Raw genomic sequence first — 24,318 nt, forward strand, 5'->3', positions numbered from 1 at the left:
TAGTCAGTCACGTTGTAAAAAATAATTAATAAATAACGTTTCCCATACTTTTCATCTGCATCATTTTTAAAATGTCAATTTATTTTGTTAGGATGTTAGAAGAGTCAAAAATTTAGTAACAATTTCTCATTTTTTCAAGAAATATACAAAACCTGTTTAGGATTTTTTTGGTACCATTTTGGGGTAAATAACATTTTTGATCACTTTTTATTGAAATTTTTTAGATGCAGAATGCACAAAAAACAGAAATTCAATTATAGTTTTTTTTTTTTTTTGCACAGTTCATCGTGCGATAAAAGTGATATTTTTGCATCGTCTTATTCTGAGAGCTGTAACTTCATTTTTGTTTTTGCCAAATGAGCCATATTAGGTCTTGTTTTTGCGGGACGGTTTGCCGTTTTCATTTATACAATTTTTTTTCACATATGTCTTTCTAATTTCTTTTTATTACATTTTTTGTTTGTCAGTGTTATGCGCTTGGCAGACGGACCCAGCAAGACCAACACCAAACCAGCAAAGACGCAGCCACAGACACACTTGGCACAAGCTGCCCAGCTAGGCGAGCCTTTGAGGGCCGGGAATACTCTTCACCCAGCTCCCAGTAAATGGAAGGGGGACTTTGGCAGAGACCTTCCCAGGCCCACTGTCGCTGGACAGCTGGCGTCTGGTGATGCGGCAGGTGTCTAGTCGAGGACCAGGTGAGTACCTCTGCAAGAACCCCAGGAAGTGAAACCAGAAGAGAAAATAAGAGAACCCCTGAAAAGATAGCAAAACCTAATGATAGCACCACTCACCACTATAGCACATGGAACTGCAAACTGCAGTAAACAGCAAAGGACTGAGCAGGGAATAGGGTTAAAGGGAATCTGTCACCCCCCTGGGCGATATCAGACCACTACTATGGCCATACAGGTGATAGAAAAGTAAATCTATACTTACCCGTATGGCCCATAGTAGAGGTCTGATTCCTGAGAAATCTTCTTTTATAAAGTTTCTTCTCCAGAGGGTTAGCATCCGGGGGACGCCAAGCATCTTCCTCCCCCTCCCCAGCACGTCACAGGGCCCTGTGACTGGCCTGTGACGTGCCCTGCTGTCCCCCCTGCCACGCATGCGCACAGCGCCGCTCCCGATACAAGCGCTGCGACGCAGTGCAGGCCAGGGAGCAGCAAAGCGCGCTCCATGGGAGCGGCGCTTTGCGCATGTTCGGCAGGGGGGACAGCAGACAACGTTACAGGGCAGTCACAGGGCCCTGTGACGTGCTGGGGAGGGGGGGGGATGATAATTTTGCCCAGAGGCGGGGATTTAGCTGCATAATAAGCATATAGGTGGGGTTTGCTTGGTGTCCCTGGACGCTAAGCCTCTGGAGAAGAAACTTTATAAAAGAAGATTTCTCTAGAATCAAACCTCTACTATGGCCATACAGGTAAGTATAGATTTACATTTCTATCACCTGTATGGCCATAGTAGTGGTCTGTTATCGCCCAGGGGGTGACTGATTCCCTTTAAATAGCCTGCCTATTGATCCGGTGTTGATTACCTCCCAATCCTCCCCAGACAGCCACTCCCTGCTAGCTTCAGCAGCAGACTGAACATAATCCCACCACTGCTCAGTATCAGACACACGGCGTCCTGACAAATCCCACAACACCAGAACGCGACGCTCCACAAGATTTGGACTGTTATGCTGCACATGTAGTAGCTGCATCTCAAGGGTCAGGACAATGACCGTGCTTGCGACCGGAGTAGACTAGCACTGGATCTGCTCCATTCCCAGGTGGGAGTACAGAACTATGATTCATAACAGTCAGTATAATGAAAAATCATTTTTTACTTGTTTTTTATTGTGGTGTTTGCCATACAGAATAAATAATGTGGCAGTTTTATAGATCAAGTCGTACCAGATGCGGCGATACCGATACGATAATTATGTGTATGTTTTTTGTTTATTTTTGTTTTAACGCAAACGCTGCTTTTTTAGTAGCAATATGGCTTTTTGTGATTTCTGTGCTCTGTTTTTTTGTGTTTTTTTTTTTTTTTACTTTTTTACATATTTTATGTAACTTCTTTTTACTTTTTCACTTAGTTCCACTGTGTGACATGTATATTTTTTACTTTGATCTCTGGTCTCATGCATTGCAATACTCATGTACTGCAGTGCATAAGACCTGTCAGTGACTCACTGACAGAGCCTGTGAGACCCTGCAACCATACCCTGGGGGTCATCTGATAACCTCAGGGTTCCATGGCAACAATCACCAGTGATTACCATCGCAGTGGGTCGATCCTGCCATAGGGGGGTCTTTTAACCACTTAGATACCGTGGCACAATTGACAGCATTATTTAAAAGGTTAATCGGCCCTGATCGGTTCCAAAACCAGCCAGGGTCAATACCTCATGCTGTCTGCTGTCATTTACAGCTGTCACCCGTGGGAATTGCGCCCACGGAGGGGCGCTATTCACTTCTTCTTGACCACCGTTTTAATGCGTATTGGCGGATGGTAAAGGGTTAAAATAAGCTGTGGAAGCAGATTCTCATGCAGATCATTGTCCGCCCCATAGCCTGGAAGAGGCCATTTACATATAAGAAAAATGTGGATTTCCCTGGAATAAAACATCAGATCGCAGATATCAAGGTGTCATTTTATTCAGCTTCCTATGACCTGGATGCCCATATAGACGGCTCAGAAGGGACGATCCTACTGACAGATTCCCTTTTAAGACCAGATAAGCTTTAAACTATTCAGAGATGTATCAACATCCGAAGTGTCCATCTTAGAGGCTGAAAAGGAACCAAAATAAGGATGATAAACCAAGATTACAGAAAAAGTTTTGATGGATTATTATATGTAAACTCAACAAACGGAAGATGTTCCACCCTGTCAGACTAGTGATCAGTAATTACAGTCCAATGGGCATATTTGTATATGAGCCCCTCCACCACCAGCATGTTGCTCAGATGTATGAGCCCAGTGGTGTTGACAGTCTGTGTTAGCCCCCATAAATAAAAACAATATATAAATCTGACAGAAAAGTACAGCATTAAGTTATGTATTTAAGTTATACTTCTGAAAATCAATTTTCACATAGTTACCGAATAACAAATATCACTATACTGTTTCTGAGCAAATTTCACTGTACCAAGACCAATAACATCACATACAAGCGCCAAATAATGTTGACACCATGACTATATGCTACCATTGTATAGTGTATGAATATATCCATCCTGTTAATTATTAAGATCCTCTAAAAAGAACAATATGCTAATAATGCCACATACAAGGGATAAATAACGCCACACAGTGACCATATAGTATCACCACAATATAACTACCATCCTGTCACTATACCAAGGACAATATACCAATAATGCCATATAAAAGAGATAAATAACACCACACAGTGACCATATATTATCACCACAATATAACTACCATCCTGTCACTATACCAAGGATAATATACCAATAATGCCAGATACAATGGATAAATAACGCCACACAGTGACCATATATTATCACCACATCGTCCTTTCACTATACCTAGGACAATATACCAATAAAACCACATTCAAGGTATGAACGCCACCACACCATGACCGGACCACATATTACCACCACATAGTGACTGAATAATATCATCATACTGATTATTAATAAAAATCACAGTACTAACACAACGCTGATACAATGACTGTATAGTGGAAGGTATCTGTGTATACAGTACAGGTAATTTCAGATACTCATCAGTGATGTCTCCAATTTGAGTAAGTCAGTTTCTGTTTTCTTCTCATCTGGAGCAGACCGCTTTGAATTCTTAAACCCACGACTCGTTTTTTATAAAATGTTACACTTAGATATTTAGGGCTTCATGCGTCTAGAGGACCTTCTTTGCATTTCCTTCAACTCTACAGTAACAGCATCTCCCCTTTGTCACAAAGTAACAAAATTACCAAAAACACATTACAGAGAGTAAAATTCCCAAGAATAGAATAAAATACAGTAGTGATGCCCCCTATGTGTCCCACATACATACAATAGTAATGACTAAGTCCCTCTTTGTGGCCTTGATATAGTAATAATATTCCCCTACGGGGGCCACATAATGATGTTCCCCTTTATGGCCCCCATACATTAATAATATTCCCTTATGTGGCCCCTACACAATAATGTCCCCTATTTGGCCTCATACATTAATAATGCCCCACTATGTAGTCCAATACATTAATAAAGTTCCCTAAACTAATAATATCCTCCTTTGTGGCCCCAATAACCTAATGTCTTCCTATGTCACCCCCATAACCTAATAATGTCCCCATATGTGACCACACAGTGCTCCGTATACTGCTATTAAAAAAAAGGTCACCTACCCCTTCTCCCATGCCGAGCTTCTCCATCTTCATCCTTACGGCTTATCGGAGGCCCACACCTGCAGAGCACGCTGGTGTAATAATGTCAAGCAGCGCAATGAAATCACTGCATAGCGCCACCTGACATCAATATGCAGGCATGCTCTGCAGCTGCTGGCCTCTGTAGGTCCATGACTGTAGAGTAATTGAGGGGCTCAGAGCCCTTCACTTTTTGCTTCGCAACAGATTTGAACTGCAATCATAGAATATTAGAGTTGGAGGGGACCTCCAGGGTCATTGTTTCCAACCCCCTGCTCAATGCAGGATTCTCTAAACCATCTCAGACAGATGTCTGTCCAGCCTCTGTTTGAAGACTTCCATTGAAGACTTCCAAACCGTTACACTCCTGGCTATTGGTGATAGAGGCAGACATCATTGTTGAAGGTCCATGCTCAATTCAATTTAATGGAATCAGCTCCAGTTCCTGTCACAGCCAGTGTGAAAGAAAATTTTTCAGGATCATTGAGCTTTTTCAGGATCCCAGATTTTGGACCTATGATTGATCATTAAGTAAAAGCTCATGCTAGTGATATGTCATTCCTGTATGAGATGGGAAACCCATATAATTTATTTGATTTTGGCTTGTAGGATGTAAAGTTGTGAAGCAGGTACTATGAATTCCCATAAAGACAGAAATTATATTTACGTCTTGAATGAATGTGCATTAAAAAAAATTGATTAACTTTGCAAATGCATTACATCAGATATCTTGTAAGATTGTGAATTACAACCTTTGTTATAGTCTTTATTTGTATTCATATTTATGTAAGATTGAGAGCTGAAATCTCTCACAATCTTTTCTATATTTTGCGCTAATAATTTGTATTTCGGGAAATGTAGTCTTTACTCTAGGAAATATGTAATAATCTGATGTCATAAAAACGCTTCAACTGCATAACAGAAGCTGAGCTCCTTTGTCTCACCTCTCTGTTTACCACGTACCCTCCTAGCTTTTGATGTCTGGTCTCTTGACTATCCAGCCTCACTTTTTGTCCATGAGCAATGACTAGTGTCATAGTCTCTTCCTATATAAACCAAAGAAAACAGCAGCGCACTGTGTGCACTAAGATATATGCAAACATTGACTTAGTGAAATTTAAACTGCATTATTGCTATATAGAATATACAGTGGCATGTAAAAGTTTGGCACCCCTGGTCAAAATTACTGTTATTGTGAACAGTTAAGCAAATTGAAGATGAAATGATCTCTAAAAGGCCTAAAGTTAAGGATGACACATTTCCTTTGTATTATAGGCAAAATCTATATATATTTTCATATTTTACATTTTAAAAGTTACAAAAAGGAAAATGGGCTTGTAAACGCATTTTATAGCCAGCCAAGAGTCTTTCCATTCTTGTTTGAGGGATTTTCATCCATTCTTCTTTGTAAAATTCCAGTTCTGTGAGATTCTTGGGTCGTCTTGCATGCACTGCTATTTTGAGGTCTAGCCACAGATTTTCAATGATGTTCAGATCAGGGGACTGTGAGGGTCATTGTAAAACCTTCAGTTTGCGCCTTTTGAGGTAGTCTATTGTGGATTTTGACGTGTGTTTAGGATCATTATACATTTGTAGAAGCCATCCTCTTTTCAACTTCAGCTTTTTTACAGATGGTATTATGTTTACATCCAAAATTTGTTGAAATTTCATTGAATCCATTCTTCCCTCTACCCATGAAATATTCCCCTTGCCATTGGCTACAACACAACACCAAAGCATGATTGATCCACCCTCATGCTTAGTGGTTGGTGAGGTGTTCTTTTCCTGAAATTCTGTGCCCTTTTCCCCATACATACCTTTTGATCGTTGGGCCAGAGAGTTCTATTTTAACCTCATCAGTCCACAGGACTTGTTTCCAAAATGCATCATGTTTGTTTAGTTGTTCGTTTGCATACTTCTGACGCTGATTTTTATGATGAGGATGCAGGAGAGGTTTTCTTCTGATGACTCTTCCTTGAAGGCCATATTTGTGCAGGTGTCTCTGAACAGTAGAACAATGTACCACAACTCCAGAGTCTGCTAAATCTTTATGAAGGTCTTTTGCAGTCAAGTGGGGGTTCTGATTTGCCTCCCTAGCAATCCTACGATCAGCTCTCACTGAAATTTTCCTTGGTCTTCTAGACCTTATCTTGACCTCCTCTGTTCTTTTTAGATTAAATTTCTGAATTGTATTTCAAAGTGAGGAAAGGGCAACTTGAAAAAGCTTTGCTATCTTCTTATAGCCTTCTCCTGCTTTGTGGGCCTCCACCATTTTCATTTTCAGAGTGCTAGCTGCTTAGAAGAACCCATGGCTGCTTTTTTTGGCACAAGGTTAGAAGAGGCTGGGTTTTTATAAAGATGGGAAGTTTGCATCACCTGGCCTTTACTAACGATGATAGTGAACAAGCCATAACCCTAACCGGCTAATTAAGGTCTGAAACCTTGGTCAAAGTTATCTGAGCACGCAAATTTCCAAGGGTGCCCAAACTTTTCCATCTGCCGATTTTCCTTTTTGTAATTTTTAAAATGGAAAAAAAAAAAGGACAAAGTGTTTTGCTTTTGCCTAAAATATAAATGAAATGTGTAATATGTAATGTAATGATCATTTCATCTTCAACTTGCTTATCTGTTCACAGTAACAGTAATTTTGACCAGGGGTGCCCAAACTTTTACATGCCATTGTACATATAAAATGAAGCCATTTAACCAGTGGCGTAACTAGAGTCTGATGGGCCCCGGTGCAAGATTTGGACTCCCCCCCCCCCCGTCCTGATTATATATATATATATATATATATATATATATACAGTACAGACCAAAAGTTTGGACACACCTCATTTAATGATTTTCCTGTATTTTCATGACTATGAAAATTGTACATTCACACTGAAGGCATCAAAACTATGAATTACCACATGTGGAATTATATACTTAACAAAAAAGTGTGAAACAACTGAAAATATGTCTTCTATTCTAGGTTCTTCAAAGTAGCCACCTTTTACTTTGATGACTGCTTTGCACACTCTTGGCATTCTCTTGATGAGCTTCAAGAGGTAGTCACCGGAAATGGTCTTCCAACAATCTTGAAGGAGTTCCCAGAGATGCTTAGCACTTGTTGGCCCTTTTGCCTTCACTCTGCGGTCCAGCTCACCCCAAACCATCTCGATTGGGTTCAGGTCTGGTGACTGTGGAGGTCAGGTCATCTGGCGTAGCACCCCATCACTCTTCTTCTTGTTCAAATAGCCCTTACACAGCCTGGAGGTGTGTTTGGGGTCATTGTCCTGTTGAAAAATAAATGATGGTCCAACTAAACGCAAACCGGACGGAATAGCATGCCGCTGCAAGATGCTGTGGTAGCCATGCTGGTTCAGTATGCCTTCCATTTTGAATAAATCCCCAACAGTGTCACCAGCAAAGCCCCCCCACATCATCACACCTCGTCCTCCATGCTTCACGGTGGGAACCAGGCTTGTAGAGTCCATCCGTTCACCTTTTCTGCGTCGCACAAAGACACGGTGGTTGGAACCAAAGATCTCAAATTTGGACTCATCAGACCAAAGCACAGATTTCCACTGGTCTAATGTCCATTCCTTGCGTTCTTTAGCCCAAACGTGTCTCTTCTGCTTGTTGCCTGTCCTTAGCAGTGGTTTCCTAGCGGCTATTTTACCATGAAGGCCTGCTGCACAAAGTCTCCTCTTAACAGTTGTTGTAGAGATGTGTCTGCTGCTAGAACTCTGTGTGGCATTGACCTGGTCTCTAATCTGTCCTGCTGTTAACCTGTGATTTCTGAGGCTGGTGACTCGGATAAACCTATCCTCAGAAGCAGAGGTGACTCTTGGTCTTCCTTTCCTGGGGCGGTCCTCATGTGAGACAGTTTCTTTGTAGTGCTTGATGGTTTTTGCAACTGCATGTGGGGACACTTTCAAAGTTTGTCCAATTTTTCGCACTGACAGACCTTCATTTCTTAAAGTAATGATGGCCACTCATTTTTCTTTACTTAGCTGCTTTTTTTTTTGCCGTAATACAAATTCTAACAGTCTATTCAGTAGGACTATCAGCTGTGTATCCACCTGACTTCTGCACAACACAACTGATGGTCCCAACCCCATTTATAAGGCAAGAAATCCCACTTATTCAACCTGACAGGGCACACCTGTGAAGTGAAAACCATTTCCGGTGACTACCTCTTGAAGCTCAACAAGATAATGCCAAGAGTGTGCAAAGCAGTCATCAAAGCAAAAGGTGGCTACTTTGAAGAACCTAGAATATAAGACATAATTTCTGTTGTTTCACGCTTTTTTATTAAGTATATAATTCCACATGTGGTGATTCATAGTTTTGATGCCTTCAGTGTGAATGTACAATTTTCATAGTCATGAAAATACAGGAAAATCTTTAAATGAGAAGGTGTGTCCAAACTTTCGGTCTGTACTGTATGTATATATATATATATATGTCCCTCATCCTGGAATATATATACTCTCCATTCTTGTATTTATGTCCTTCATCCTGGCCCCATCCTAGTATATATATCCCCCATTCTGGTATATGTCCCTCATTCTGCCCCTGTTCTTTAATGTATAGAAAAAAATGAAACCGTATACTCACCAGGGGCGTACATAGAAGTCCTTGAGCCCCATAGCTAAAGTATAATGCTCTCCCCATAGTCCTCCATATAGTATAATGCACCCCCCATAGTCCTCCATATAGTATAATGCAACCCTCATAGCCCTCCATACAATATAATGCACCCCTCATAGTCCTACATACAGTATAATGCACAGCCCATAGTCATCCATGTAGTATAATGCACAGCCCATAGTTATCCATATAGTATTATGCACAGCCCATAGTCCTACTTTTAGTATAATGCACAGCCCATAGTCATCCATGTAGTATAATGCACACCCCATAGTCCTCCATACATTATAATGCACAGCCCACAGTCCTACCTATAAGATAATGCACCACTCATAGTCCTCCATACAGTATAATGTACCCCTCATAGTCCTCCATACAGTGCAATGGCCCCTCATAGTCCTCCATACGGTATAATGTGCCCCCATAGTCCTCCATATAGTATAATGCAAAGCCTATAGTCATCCATGTAGTACACTGCTCAAAAAAATAAAGGGAACACTCAAATAACACATCCTAGATCTGAATGAATGAAATATTCTCATTGAATGCTTTGTTCTGTACAAAGTTGAATGTGCTGACAACAAAATCACACAACAATCAATGGAAATCAAATTTATTAACCAATGGAGGCCTGGATTTGGAGTCACCCCCAAAATTAAAGTGGAAAAACACACTACAGGCTGATCCAACTTTGATGTAATGTCCTTAAAACAAATCAAAATGAGGCTCAGTATTGTGTGTGGCCTCCCCGTGCCTGTATGACCTCCCTACAACACCTGGGCATGCTCCTGATGAGGTTGCGGATGGTCTCCTGTGGCATCTCCTCCCAGACCTGGACTAAAGCATCCGCCAACTCCTGGACAATCCGTGGTGCAACGTGACGTTGGTGGATGGAGCGAGACATGATGTCCCAGATGTGCTCAATTGGATTCAGGTCTGGGGAACGGGCGGACCAGTCCATATCTTCAATGCCTTCATCTTACAGGAACTGCTGACACACTCCAGTCACATGAGGTCTGGCATTGTCCTGCATTAGGAGGAACCCAGGGCCAACTGCATCAGCATATGGTCTCACAAGGGGTCTGAGGATCTCATCTATGTACCTAAAGGCAGTCAGGCTACCTCTGGCGAGCACATGGAGGGCTGTGCGGCCCTCCAAAGAAATGCCACCCCACACCATTACTGACCCATTGCCAAACCGGTCATGCTGAAGGATGTTACAGGCAGCAGATCGCTCTCCACGGCGTCTCCAGACTGTCACGTCTGTCACATGCTCAGTGTGAACCTGCTTTCATCTGTGAAGAGCACAGGGCGCCAGTGGCGACTTTGCCAATCCTGGTGTTCTGTGGCAAATGCCAGGCATCCTGCACGGTGTTGGGCTGTGAGCACAACCCCCATCTGTGGACGTCGGGCCCTCATACCACCCTCATGGAGTCGGTTTCTAACCGTTTGTGCAGACAGATGCACATTTGTGGCCTGCTGGATGTCATTTTGCAGGGTTCTGGCAGTGCTCCTCCTGTTCCTCCTTGCACAAAGGTGGAGGTAGCGGTCCTGCTGCTGGGTTGTTGCCTCCTACAGCCCCCTCCATGTCTCCTGGTGTACTGGCCTGTCTCCTGGTAGCGCCTCCAGCCTCTGGACACTACGCTGACAGACACAGCAAACCTTCTTGCCACAGCTCGCATTGATGTGCCATCCTGGATGAGCTGCACTACTTGAGCAACTTCTGTGGGTTGTAGAGTCCATCTCATGCTACCACGAGTGTGAAAGCACAACCAACATTCAAAAGTGACCAAAACATCAGCCAGAAAGCATTGGTACTGAGATGTGGTCTGTGGTCCCCACCTGCAGAACCACTCCTTTATTGAGGGTGTCTTGATAATTGCCAATAATTTCCATCTATTGTCTATTCCATTTGCACAACAGCATGTGAAATTGATTGTCAGTCAGTGTTGCTTCCTAAGTGGACAGTTTGATTTCACAGAAGTTTGATTTACTTGTAGTTATATTCTGTTGTTTAAGTGTTCCCTTTATTTATTGAGCAGTGTATAATGCACAACTCCTAGTCATCCATGTAGTATAATGCCCATAGTCATACATCCAGTAGTATGGCCATGGGCATCGTGTACTCACTGATTTAACCCCTTTAAAGCCTGGGGCGTAATAGTACGCACCAGGCTATCACCCCCGGTTCAGTGAGGGCTCCGGCGCTGAGCCAGCACTGAACCGGGCACATGTCAGCTGATTTATACAGCTGACATGTGCCCGCAACAGCCGCGGGTGGAATTGCGATCCACCCGCGGCTGTTAACCAGTTAAATGCCGCTGTCAATCTCTGACAGCGACATTTAACAGCGCCGCGCCGGAAGTGTGTCACTTACCCCGCCCATCGGTGACCCCGTCACGTGATCGCGGGTCACTGATGGGTGGGCATGACAACCCTGGGTCTGCAGCAGACCCCCGTGGTTGTCATGTACTGATTGCTATGAGCACAACCTAGTGGTCGGCGCTCATAGCACAGAAGCATTTCTGCTACAGAGAGGTGATCTGCTCATCACCTCTATGTAGCAGAGGCGATCAAACAGTTGCTGCTTCTAGTCTCCTATGGAGACTATAGAAGCAAGCAAAAAGTGTAAAAAAAAATGTTTTTAAAAATATTAAAAAAATATAAAAGTTTAAATCACCCCCCTTTCGCCCCATACAAAATAAAATAATAAAAAAAAAAAACACATACACATATTTGGTATCGCCGCACTCAGAATCACCCGATCTATCAATCTAAAAAAATAATTAATCCGAACGGTAAACGGCGTAACGAGAAAAAAATTCTAAACGCCAGAATTACGTTTTTTGGTCGTCGCAACATTGCAATAAAATGCAATAACGGGCGATCAAAACATCGGATCTACCCCAAAATGGTATCAATAAAAACTTCAGCTCGGCTCGCAAAAAATAAGCCCTTACCCGGCCCCAGATCCTGAAAAATGGAGACGCTACGAGTCTTGGAAAATGGTGCCATTTTTTTTTTTCCGCAAACTTTGGATTTTTTTTTCGCAACTTAAAAAAAAAAAACAACCTATACCACTTAAATAAAAAATAACCTATACATGTTTGGTATCTACGAACTCGCATTGACCTGGAGAATAAGAATGGCAGGTCAGTTTTAGCATTCAGTGAACGTGGAAAAAAAAATAAAAAAAAACATCTGTGGTATTGCACTTTTTTTGCAATTTCACCGCACTTGGAATTTTTTTCCCGTTTTCCCGTACACGATATGGTAAAACCAGTAATGTCCTTCAAAAGTACAACTTGTCCTGCAAAAAATAAGCCCTCACACGGCCATATTGACCAAAAAATAAAAACGCTATGGCTCTGGGAACAAGGGGAGCAAAAAAACGAAAATGCAAAAACTGAAAATCCTAGGGTCCTTAAGGGGTTAAAAAATATAAACCATTATACTCATTCTTCTTCTGAAGCCGTCAGCTGACTTCAGCGTGCAAGTGACGGGAGTGCATGACACCACTGCCATGCATCGCTGGTCACATGCACGCCAAAGTCAGCTGCTGACCTCTGATTGTCCGGCAGTGTATACTGCGGTGCATGGACCCGATGGGTCTGTGCGCTGTAATACACATCAGCTGAATGACGCACATCCAGCTGAATTATTTGCTGGCGTCGGTGGACCCCTCACCCGCTGGGAACGGTTGCAGCAGCGACCACTGCAACCGTAGTCGTTACGCCCCTGCATTTAACTCAACAGTTTGGCAAATTTGTGTGTGCTCACATGCCACAACAAGGCAGCCTTACTCTGAAGGGCAAGTAGGATCCAACACTAATTAAAAACAGCCCTAGGAAGGTGTTCAGTCAACTAGGGAGGCAGCCACCACCTCAAATGGTATACTATAGAAAACAAATACTGACCAGCACCTGCACTATATAGCAGCCAAGGAGTGCAGCAGGACACTGTTGGCTACGATATAAGTAAACATTGAATAACTGAAAATTAAACTGCTTAATTGCCGTATAGAATATATTGTACTCATTGTCTCCCTATGCACAGCGAGGAGAAGCAGCCAGGGACCAGTCTATTGGACTAGTCAGCGAAGTCACATAGTCCCCAGCTGACTTTTTAAAGTATGTTCCCTCTGAAATACCATAGCGCATCAGAGTAACACATAATGCAGTTAATTCAGACAGCATGAATTAGATGACAGGTTCCCTTTAATCATCTTGTGCTCCAAGTTTATCAGTGGGACTGTACTTTATACAACACATACTATAAAACCTCTGACTTTCTGAAAAACGTATCATATTCCTTTTCTCTTTTCTCTTTTTTTTTTTTCCCACACATACACACATTTATACATTATATCAGAAGAAATCATCCCGAAACCATGGTAACACCGAACATAAAAGCTGTGTTCAATGGCATAAAAAACTTTTGATTATCACAAAAGATTCTAGTAAATACACATCATTTTTTCATTTACGTGGTGCCATTCCCACATATTGTAAGGCTAGGCTCCGGGTCCTCCAACTTTCATGGCTCTAAGTTATACTGATTTCTTTAGAGATTCCTTAAATGGAAAATAATGGCGCATGCCTCTTAATAAATTTAGCAGAGCTTTGGGCTGTCCATGTCAGGCGTAGATTTCAGCTACAATGTTTCAGTTTTCTGATGTACAGTATAGTAAATTTGTCATACTGTGATAGACTACACTCCCTTTTGCCAAGTCCCCCAACACTTTTTTTGAAAAATGTGCCAAAGCCAAGACAAAAAGTAAAAAAAAAGTCATGAAATATCTTATTAATAGAGTTTGCTACTTTTTTAATCCTTGTTTTCTGGAGCTGAGGGAATAATACATTTCTTCCAAAAACTTTTTCACATTCGGGGACATTATTGCCAATCTTATTACATAAAGAGCTTAATGTTGAGGTGAGTCCGAGAAAAACATCAGCTGACGTTGGAGCAATGACTGTTGTTGTAGATGACGACGATGAAAGGGAACATTTTCCTATTGAATTTTTAAATAGCTTTTCCGTACACTTAAGGAGGGCAGCATTATTATGTTGTTGAGAAATTTGAATACAAAACGAGGACTCTGCAATGGTACACGATTAGTTGTAACATCATTGAATAGAAATGTTCTTGAGGCAGAGATTTTAACAGGATCAGCTGAAGGTGATAAGGAATACAGAGAGATTTCCACGCGGATACTTCGTTGTTTATCGTGTAAAAAGGCTGAAAGTAAATAGACATGGGTAATTTAAGTTAGTTTTATTATGTAGAGCGCACTTTTCTAGCTTCCGAAACGTATTTGTTTCAGAACTCGGGCTGCTAGTTGTTATATAATTATTGTAGGAAATGTCCATGTTTTCTTACTGATTGTCTACAGCATTTCACATTCCATGTTTTTACCATTAAGCTAATGTATGTTTCATAGGTTGTATTAAGTTCATATTTTTATCAGGCCTATTAAAAAGCTTTCTTAATCACCGCATGATGGGAAAATAGGGTTTCCTTTGATACAGTACTGCAGAGTATTGCCTCAGGTGTGCTGGCTCAGCAGCTTACTGTCCCTTGAAATTATTGTAAACTACTGACAAGTATATAATTGCTATAATCATATAATAGTTATGAATCCTGGAACCACATCCAAAACTTTCTTTTGTGACATTTCAGGGCTTTGCATCTCAACAACAACTCTGAAGAACAATTGTACCTACACATGTTAACTCACCTAGTTTTCCAGGGAGTCACCCTATTTTCAGCCAGCTTCACCTGGTCACACTGTGAGATACAGTGAAGGAATTAATTATTTGATCCCTTGCTGTTTTTGTAAGTTTGCCCACTGACAAACTCATGAACAGTCTATAATTTTAAGGGTACGTTAACTTTAACATTGAGATGTAGAATATCCAAAAAAATCAATAAAATCACATTGTATAAATTAGATGAATTTTTTTGCATTTTGCAGTGAGAAATAAGTATTTGATCCCTCTGGCAAACAACACTGAATACTTGGTAGCAAAACCCTTGTTGGCAAGCACAGCAGTCAGACATTGTTTGTAGTTAATGATGAGGGTTGCACACATGTCAGGAGGAATTTTGGTCCACTCATCTTTGCAGGTCATCTCTAAATCATTAAGATTTTGAGGCTGTCGCTTGGCAACTCGGGGCTTCAACTCCCTCCATAAGTTTTCTATGGGATTAAGGTCTGGAGACTGGCTAGTCCACTCCTTGACCTTACTGTGCTTCTTTTTGAGCCACTCTTTTGTTTCCATGGCTGTATGTTTTGGGTCATTGTCTTGCTGGAAGACCCAGCCACGACCTATCTTCAATGCTCTTACTGAGGGAAGGAGGTTGTTGGTCAAAATCTCGCAATACATGACCCCATCCATCTTCCCTTCAGTACGGTGCAGTCATCATATCCCCTTTGCAGAAAAGCACCCCCAAACTATAATGTTTCCCCCACCATGCTTCACGATTGGGACAATGTTCTTAGGGTTGTACTCATCCTTCTTCCTCCAAACACGGCGAGTTTAGTTAATGCCAAAGAGCTCAATTTTTGTCTCATCTGACCACAGCACCTTCTCCCAATAACTCACAGAATCATCCAGGTGTTCATTGGCAAACTTCAGATGGGCCTGCACATGTGCCTTCTTGAGCAGGGAGACCTTGCGGGCACTGCAGAATTTTAAACCTTTAAGGCGTAATATGTTACCAATGGTTTTCTTGGTGACTGTGGTCCCAGCTACCTTGAGATTATTAACAATTTCCCCCCGTGTAGTTTTAGGCTGATTTCTCACCTTCCCCATGATCAAGGATACCCCACGAGGTGAGATTTTGCATGGTGCCCCAGATCGATGTCGATTGACAGTCATTTTGTATTTCTTCCATTTTCTTACTATTGCACCAGCAGTTGTCTCCTTCTCACCCAGTGTCTTACTTATGGTTTTGTAGCCCATTCCAGCTTTGTGCAGGTCTATGATCTTGTCCCTGACAGCCTTAGAAAGCTCTTTGGTCTTGCCCATGTTGTAGAGGTTAGAGTCTGACTGATTAATTGAGTCTGTGGACAGGAGTCTTTTATACAGGTGACTATGTAAGACAGCTGTCTTTAATGCAGGTAACGAGTTGATTAGGAGCGTCTAACTGGTCTGTAGGAGCCAGAACTCATAATGGTTTGTAGGGGATGAAATACTTATTTCTCACTACAAAATGCAAAAAAAATTATCTACTTTATACAATGTGATTTTCTTGATTTTTTGGGGATATTCTATCTCTCAATGTTAAAATTAACCTACCATTAAAATTATAGACTGTTCATGTGTTTGTCAGTGGGCAAACTTACAAAAACAGCAAGGGATCAAATAATTATTTCCTTCACTGTATGTCTATCACCCTGATTCTGGCAAGGGGAGCACAGGAGCCACAGTTTAAATATTATTATTATTATTATTATTATTATTATTAATAATAAAAAAGATCAATGCATTGTGCTTACAGCCACAGAATAGTTTGCTTGCCAGGAGGGCAGGTAGTGAATTACCCAAATTAATGAACATGACTCTAGTCACCTCGTGTCATATTCTAATAGAACAAAGTGGTAAAGTTACGTGACTTCTATCAAAGAGCGATTGCTATTTTGGCTGTGAAGTGACGGATGCTTATAGGTACAATGGATGCAGTGTTTGTCGGGAGCATGGAAATAAATATATAGCCGTGGTGTGCCACTAATAGTAGCAGACTACACAGCCACTATGGGGCCAGTGATGGTCTGGGGCCTGGTGACGAATAGCACAGTGCCCCCCCCCCCCCCTTGCTTGGCGTCACAATTTCAACAGTATCTGCAACCCAAGGATGCAGATAAAGTTAAACACAGTGGTGGAATAGGGAGCCGTCAGGCGGTGGGGCTTTGGGGGCCATCATTGTGTGGGGGCACCATTCTGTGTGTTGGGCTGTGGGAACATTATACTGTGTGTGGGCTGTGAATACATCATTCTGTGTAGAGAGCTGTGGGAGATCATACTGTACGGGGTGGATGTGGGGGCTATTACATTGTGTGTGAGGATCATAAGAATCTCTGGGGGACATAATACTGTGTGTTGGACAGTGGGGGCCATGATAGTGTGTGAGGGGGGCTGTGTAGGCCTCATACTAGTGGGGGATTCATGATGTGTGGGGCCTTTGTATGCCCTCCAACTGTGTGGTGGGCTATGGGGACAATCATACTGTATGGAGGGCTGTGGAGGCCATCAAATTGTGAGTGTGGTGGGGCCATCTTACTGTGTAGGGGGTTGTGGCGGCCATCATTCTGAGTCGGGGGGGCTGTGGAGGCCATCAAATTTTGTGTGTATGATGGGGCCATCATTCTGTATGGGGTTGTGGTCACCATCATACTATGTGAGCGGGACTTTGCGTGCCTAATACTGTGGATGGGGGCTAAGGGGGCCTTATACCGTATGATGACCATCATTCCATGTGGGGGGATCATACTGTGTTTTTGTCATTATGCTATGAGGTATAGTATTTCAGTACTCAGTTCAGGATCTTGAGCAATACCACACACATGAGGCATCATACTGTATACTTGTACTGTGCAAATATAAAATAGTTTCATTTTTTGGTTTATACTTTTAACTGTTCATATTTCACAACTAATAAACCTCTCAATGAATTTTCCAGGGTGGGATATGCATATAGGTTTTTTGTTATAAGTAGGTTAAAAATCAGATTTCATTTTTTTTTTTTTGCAGTTGGGACTTTTTTAAAAATATTTAAAAAAAATTCTAGAAATGTTTTATTTGCATATTTATATTACTTAATTTGTCCCCCAAGAGATCATAAAAGAATTATGGGTAACATTTTTTTTCTTAATTAATCTTTCCAATGTAAATGGGACATCCATAGGAGCCCCTTCACTAGTCACTAGAACTCATCTGGGTCTCTGCTGTGCTGGAAGAGAGCCGGAAATCATGTGATCTTCAGGTCTTAAGGAAGCGCCTGCAGTGCTGATGCTTCTGTAAGCTACTATAGCGCTCATTGAACGCTTTGTAGTCGAAAAATTAGATGGCTAAAACGGTAATGACCTGCTTTTGTCTTCTAACTTTCTCTTCTCCAACAGGAACTACTCCTGCTAGATAGCAGAAACAGAGCTTTAACCCCTCGCTGTAAATTTTTAATAGGTTAAAGACCAGGGCCATAAGCCATATATTTATGGTGCTTGGTCTTTATTTGGTTAAGTAAAGAAAAGAAGGACACGGCATAGGATCATTATGTAAATCAGCTACCCTCCTTTAAAGGGGTTGTCCACTACTAGGATAACCCCTTCTTAAACTAAATGTTCAGCCCCGATAAAATAAAAAAAAAACTATACCAGGGTTGTTCCAGCGGTGTCTACACTCACGGTCCTGGGGCTGTGATGTGGTGATGCCCGGCGCCCAATCAGTGCTGGCGTCACTGTCCCCACCTTCGGACAAACTGAACATGAAGAGTAAGTCCGGGCTGCAGCTGATCCTGGACTTCCTTTTCATGTTCAGTTTGTCTGAAGGTGGGGACAGTGACGCCAGTTCTGATTGGGCTCCGGAAATCACCTATCATTCCACCGCATCACAGCCCCAGGACAGCAAGTGCCGACACCGCTGGAACAGCCCTGGCACGGGAGGCGAGTATAGGTTTTTTTATTTTATTGGGGCCGAACATTTAGTTTAAGAAGGGGTTGTCCTAGTAGTGGACATCCCCTTTAATGTTGATTAATTTGAAACACCATTAATTGCCCCTAAATATGAGTTCTCCACACTAATAGCAACAGTAAAACATATAAGACAAAAAGTAGAAGGCAAATATATTAAAACACAATCTTTATTATGTACAATTAAAATGAGCTCATATAGATAGTAAAATCAATAAGTGTACTGAAAGATGTCCTGAAAAACAGGATATCACACTGATAAGGTTGGGAATAACTGGAGATGAAAATAATGCCCTAGAACAACTTCAATTAACCAAAAGATGGCATAATATGAAAGATTTTGAGCAAGTGTCAATACCCTAATAATGCATCATGCAAAGATAGTTTCAAAATGTAAGCAAGAAGAATGCAATTCAGGAATACAGGGCATGAGATAGGACTGCAAAAAGCAGTAAAGTATTCATCTCAGGTATGCCCACCTGTAGACTATTCAGTTGTTACTTACCTGTCTTAGATCGAACACAATTCTTGCTTCCTTCTCCTTTGGCCGCCTTCATTGGCAGAACCCTTTGCCGGGTTTCTCAGGTAACCCAGTAAACTCCTCTGACATCATCACCCGACAGGTACATGGATATTAAGTAACATTGTCCACAGTTGCCTAAGGTTTGTCAGGAGATTACTTTTACTTCACATGCTTCATTCCTGCGATTAACCGCTTCCCTGCTGGAAGATACCAGTTTCCTATACAGTTGCTGTTTCTCTGTGCATTTGCACATCTGTCTCAGATTCATCTGGTGCTACCTGCTTCATTTGTTTGTCCGCCATACTAAATACCCTACTATCCTTGTTCTCACTGATGCATGTGCCATCTGTCAAGACCCACTCCACTGCTCCATTACCACTGGTCTGTGCCACTCAACCAGACCTAGGCTTAGAGAAATGACCTCATCCTGTGAGCCCGTAACATCAACAAATGACAAAAAGGGAAATCCAATAATAATAATTACCAAAAACACCATGAAAGTATAAATAAACGTGCGGGGTAACCAGGAGCCCATGAAGACACGAAGAAACGCTTTTTCTTGCCTATTCCAGAATGCCACTTTTCTGGCATCTATTTTGGAACTATCTTTGCATGATGCATTATTAGGGTATTTACACATGCTCAAAATCTTTTATATTATGCCATCTTGTGGTTAAAGGGGCTGTCCAGTCTTGGGGTTTAAAGAAGCACGCCCATTAAAGTTTTTATCCTCTTAATATACAGTATTGCAGTCATTATTTTATATGGCACTGTGTACTTACAATTGCTCATTTTGCCTTTCTACCCAGCTAATTCTTCTCTTTTATCAGCTCTGTGTAGAATCAGGAAGTCTCTTGTCCCTGCATTTATCATTCCCCTGTTCAACTCCTGACCCAACTGCTCCCTCCTCCCCCTGCCAGTGACTTTTGCAGTGACTTATGATTCATAAAGGGAAAATTGACCTCCTGCTTCTACATAGAGCTTAGAAGGATTCAGCTAGTCAATTTTTAACCATGTGATGTCATAGACCTAATGGAAAACTGAAGAAATAGCTGGGTAGAAGGGCAAAATGAGCGATTGTAATACACAGTGCTATATAATATGATGACTGCAATATATTAATAGGATAAAAATTGTGATAGGAGTTCTTCTTTAAGTCTGCAGTCAGTCTATGTGACTGTGCACACTGTAAGGGCATTAATTGGAGTTATCTTAGGGTATTATTTTCATCTCCAGATGTTGCCCACCTTATCAGTCTGAATTTCTGATTCCTGTGATGTATTTCCATATATTTATTGATCTTACTATCTACAGTATTTAGTCTGAATTTAATTGTACATAATATAGATTGTGCCTTAGTATATTTGCTTTGCACTTTTGTGTTCTGTGTGTTTATTCTTATATGTTGTACATTGTCTCACAATGCCTGACCAGTTTCGCCTCCCTGGCTTGTTCATAGGGTTTCCACTCCATGCAATTCAGTCCTTGTTTAATTAAAATATCTCAGGCCATACAATAAAAACACTTGTCTGAACCTTTCTCTTCTCTACCCCGTATTCAAATGGGGGAATTCCCATACTCTGATTTTTTTAATATGGTGTGAATATACCGTATATATTGTTCTTGCTTAACAGTAGTTGAAAGCAGCTTCTAAACGAGCATGACCATTGAAACAGCACTGCAGCATGGTGTTTTGGAGCAAAGCAAAATAGGGTAATATTACAAGAAATCACAACTTACTAAAGCCTGGAGGATAATTAAAAAAAATGTTTTTTTTCTTTACCAATCTCATATGAATGAGTACCAAGATTGTGGAGGCAGGGGACTACAGTTGGCTTCTGTCTGCCATGGCAACCCTTCAGCACCATGTTATTGCCTCTTAAATGGGTTGTCCGGTCTTAAACTACAAGTCTGCAGTCACTCATTGTGAATCCTCACATCGTGCACACCGGGCACTGCGAGGGCTCTTCCGTGCCAGTATACATGCTGTCACGTGTCTTCTAGACTGTATTCAGCCTCTATCAATGTAAGTGTATTGAGTGAGGCCGGATAAAGTCTAGTTGGAATGTGGCTGGAGGTATGCAAATCGTATACTTGCGGTCATATGACTGCTTGCCGCCGAAGCCAGTACCACAGAATGCTCACAGCGTGCGGTACGTGGGCACATATAGTGACTTCAGACTTGTAGTTTAAGACCGTCCAACCTCTTTAACAGCAATCAGAGACTGACAGTGGCATCTGAGTGATTAAACAGCAGCAATCAGAGCTAGCTCCAATTGCTTTTGCTAGAGGCAAGTATTGTGTCACATGTAAGAAAAAAGGACAAGGGTTACATTTTTGTTCAATTGAAATGCACTGCTTCATCCATCCACAATATTTTACGTCTTACGTTTTATTTCTCTCTCTTGTGTTTGAAAGATATTATCACCAAGAACGAATTATAAAACCCATTGCACTTTGATTTGTGGCTTTACTTTCTGGTAGCTAATTTACAGCTCCGCTTGGGAGTCTAAGCTGGAAATTTATTTGCACCTGTGGAATACAAATGAGTGGTACTTGGGGAAAGCACATAGGAAAGATCCAGCAAGATTCTTCTAATAAAGAATAATGGATCCTGAATGTACCTACTTCATTATATGTTACTGGACTCAGCAAGATTCTTCTAATAAAGAATAATGGATCCTGAATGTACCTACTTCATTATATGTTACTGGACTTGATTTCTATCTTCATCCAAATATATTTTAACATCGGAAGAGGGAATTTATTTTTGTTTCTTTCAAATGCTATTCAGAGGGTTTTAATGAGTTCTGAGAATTGCAGGAAGGCTACTGTGATAATTTCCTAGATAGTAGAAACAGAGGATAGTAAAAACATTATTTGAGATTACAAAATGAATGATCTTACTTTTAAGTCATTTCTAGAGATAAGCGAGCCCAAACTGTAGAGTTCAGGGTTTGTACCGGACACCTAGTGTCTGGTGCTGACTCCGAACATGGACTTCTCCTGGAAATGAGAGAGAGAGTTCAATTGAACCCAAAGAACCCAAACTTCAATGGATCAGCTCATCCCTAGTCATTTCCACATTTCCATTTTATGATTATTACTGAGAAGGTTATCTTGGTAATCTATCCCTCCCCAGCAGGGGAAAACCTCCCATAGAGGCAGACCATGTGGCTGCCATGGGGCCAGTGAGCTGGGCCTTCCAAATGTCATTTCGATTTCAACTGTTCCCAGGTAGATGCAGATACCATTAAATAACATAATGGAACACAGAGCTGTCAGCTGTTTGTGCCACCATTTTGCGATGCATCTGAATTCAGAGTGCAAACGCAGCAGGCTCGGTGAAGTCACTACATTGCGCCTGCTGCGTGAAGCCTCAGTTGACACAATGCACACACTCGAGAAGCACACCGAAAAATGAGGGCGAGGTAAGTAGTATTTTTTTTATTTTTACAGTCATTACTTTTTGAATTTGCTGTGGGGGCATAGTTCTGTTTGGGGAGCTGTGTGCATCATCATATTGTGGGGGCATGATATTGTCTGGAGCCATCATGCTGTGTGGTGGCTGTGGGATCACAATACTGTGTGGGGGCTGCAGCGACCATCATATTGTTTGGAGGGCTGTGGAACCATCGTACTGTTTGGGGGTCTATGGAACCCTCATACTATGTGGGACCATCATACTGTTTGGAGAGGCTGTAGGACCATCATACTGTGTGTCAGGGCATAATATTGTATGGGGGCTATGAAAGGGGTATTGTAGTGGGTGAGAACACTGTATGCTGCAATACATGTCTATTTCCCTGTGTTTAAAAGTTGCAGCCTGCTCCACAGAATTTTCTTTATTTTTTTGAGGAGGCCCAATATGGACTCTTGCAATGGGGCCCCCTTGATTTCTATGTAGGCCCCTGCTCCCTGGCTAAAGATTCAGATGGATATAGACATTGGCTTGCGTCATCCTAACCCCTTCCCAACGTAGGGTGTAATAATAAGTCCTACATCGGATCTGCATGTTTGAAGCGGGCTTAAAAGCTGCTTTATAAGCATTTAAATGCCACTGTCAGTCTCTAAGAGTGGTATATAAATGGCTTGGATTATGCTGTGCACATGCGTCACTTACCATCGGCTCCCCCGCAACAAGTGGGGTGCCGATGAGATATTACAGTCATGTCAATTTACTATTCACTGCTTAATTTAAAAAAAAAACTTTGCAAGTTTGATATCATCTGCTAAAAAGCCCCCCCCCCCAATAGCCCCAATTGTAATCCTCCCATGAAATTGATTTATAGAAGAACATTATTTTTTCTATATTCTGCAATACTGGTAGGGCAGTATATAGAACAAATGATCAAACAATTGCAAATTCAAGTCCCCTAAGGGGATTAATAAAAAGTTAAAAATCTATTAAAATAAAATGTAAAAAACAATTAAAAATATAACAGTTTGAATCATCTATCCTTTTTACCATTTAAAAACAAGGAAATAAAATAAACATATTCAGAATTGTCTCATCTGTACGAGTCCAATTAAAATCTAAAATTAACCCATATGGTAAACATTGTAGAGAAAAAGATAAAAAAGCCAGATTTAATATTTTTTAGTTTCTGCACCTGCAATAAAAACGTTATATGTTCCCCCGAGTCGTATGCAAAAAACAATCCCTCAAATAAGTTATTCAACAACAAAAAATGAAGTCTATTTATAGCAGATGATAGTAAGATGACTTAAAAGTAATTTCCACGGAACAGAAAGTGTCAGGTTAAGTTCCCATTATGAGTTTTTAGTGAGTTTTTGTCTCTGCAAATTTTCAAAAAATAAATGGGATTTATAGAAATCTTATTTCCACTGTACTTCTTTTTAAGCTGCATAAACTAGGCTGTGGGGTGTTTTTGAAATCTACAACATTTCAATTTCTCTTACAATCCCTCGTGTGTGTGTAGCGGTGTCCAAAGAACACCGCAAGGCAGGATTCAAGTACGGGACAGCAGACAAGAAGGCTGAAACAAAACTCCGGCTTTATTATGTACAAAGGGGTTATATCCCGGGAAGTAAGAATAACAGTGTTTACAATGATAA

At 41.3% G+C, this 24,318-nt stretch overlaps 1 protein-coding gene across 2 annotated transcripts in view; it reads left to right on the top strand.

Annotated features, from left to right (window-relative positions):
* The window catches only part of ANKRD34B (ankyrin repeat domain 34B), an 85,570-nt gene that overhangs the window by 14,651 nt on the left and 46,601 nt on the right, over positions 1–24,318 (top strand). Inside the window, exon 2 of one of the 2 annotated variants that reach the window (XM_073679294.1) lies at positions 468–698. The exons of the other annotated variant lie outside the window; for it this stretch is intronic. Within the exon in view, the coding sequence (XP_073535395.1) occupies positions 671–698 (28 nt within the window). The 5' untranslated portion in view covers positions 468–670. The remainder of the gene's footprint in view (positions 1–467; positions 699–24,318) is intronic. 2 annotated transcript variants of the gene reach the window in all.

The sequence above is a fragment of the Phyllobates terribilis genome, unplaced genomic scaffold (genome assembly GCF_046119375.1).
Source record: "Phyllobates terribilis strain yellow unplaced genomic scaffold, ASM4611937v1 Scaffold_1__5_contigs__length_1240528914, whole genome shotgun sequence".
NCBI classification, from domain to species: domain Eukaryota; kingdom Metazoa; phylum Chordata; class Amphibia; order Anura; family Dendrobatidae; genus Phyllobates; species Phyllobates terribilis.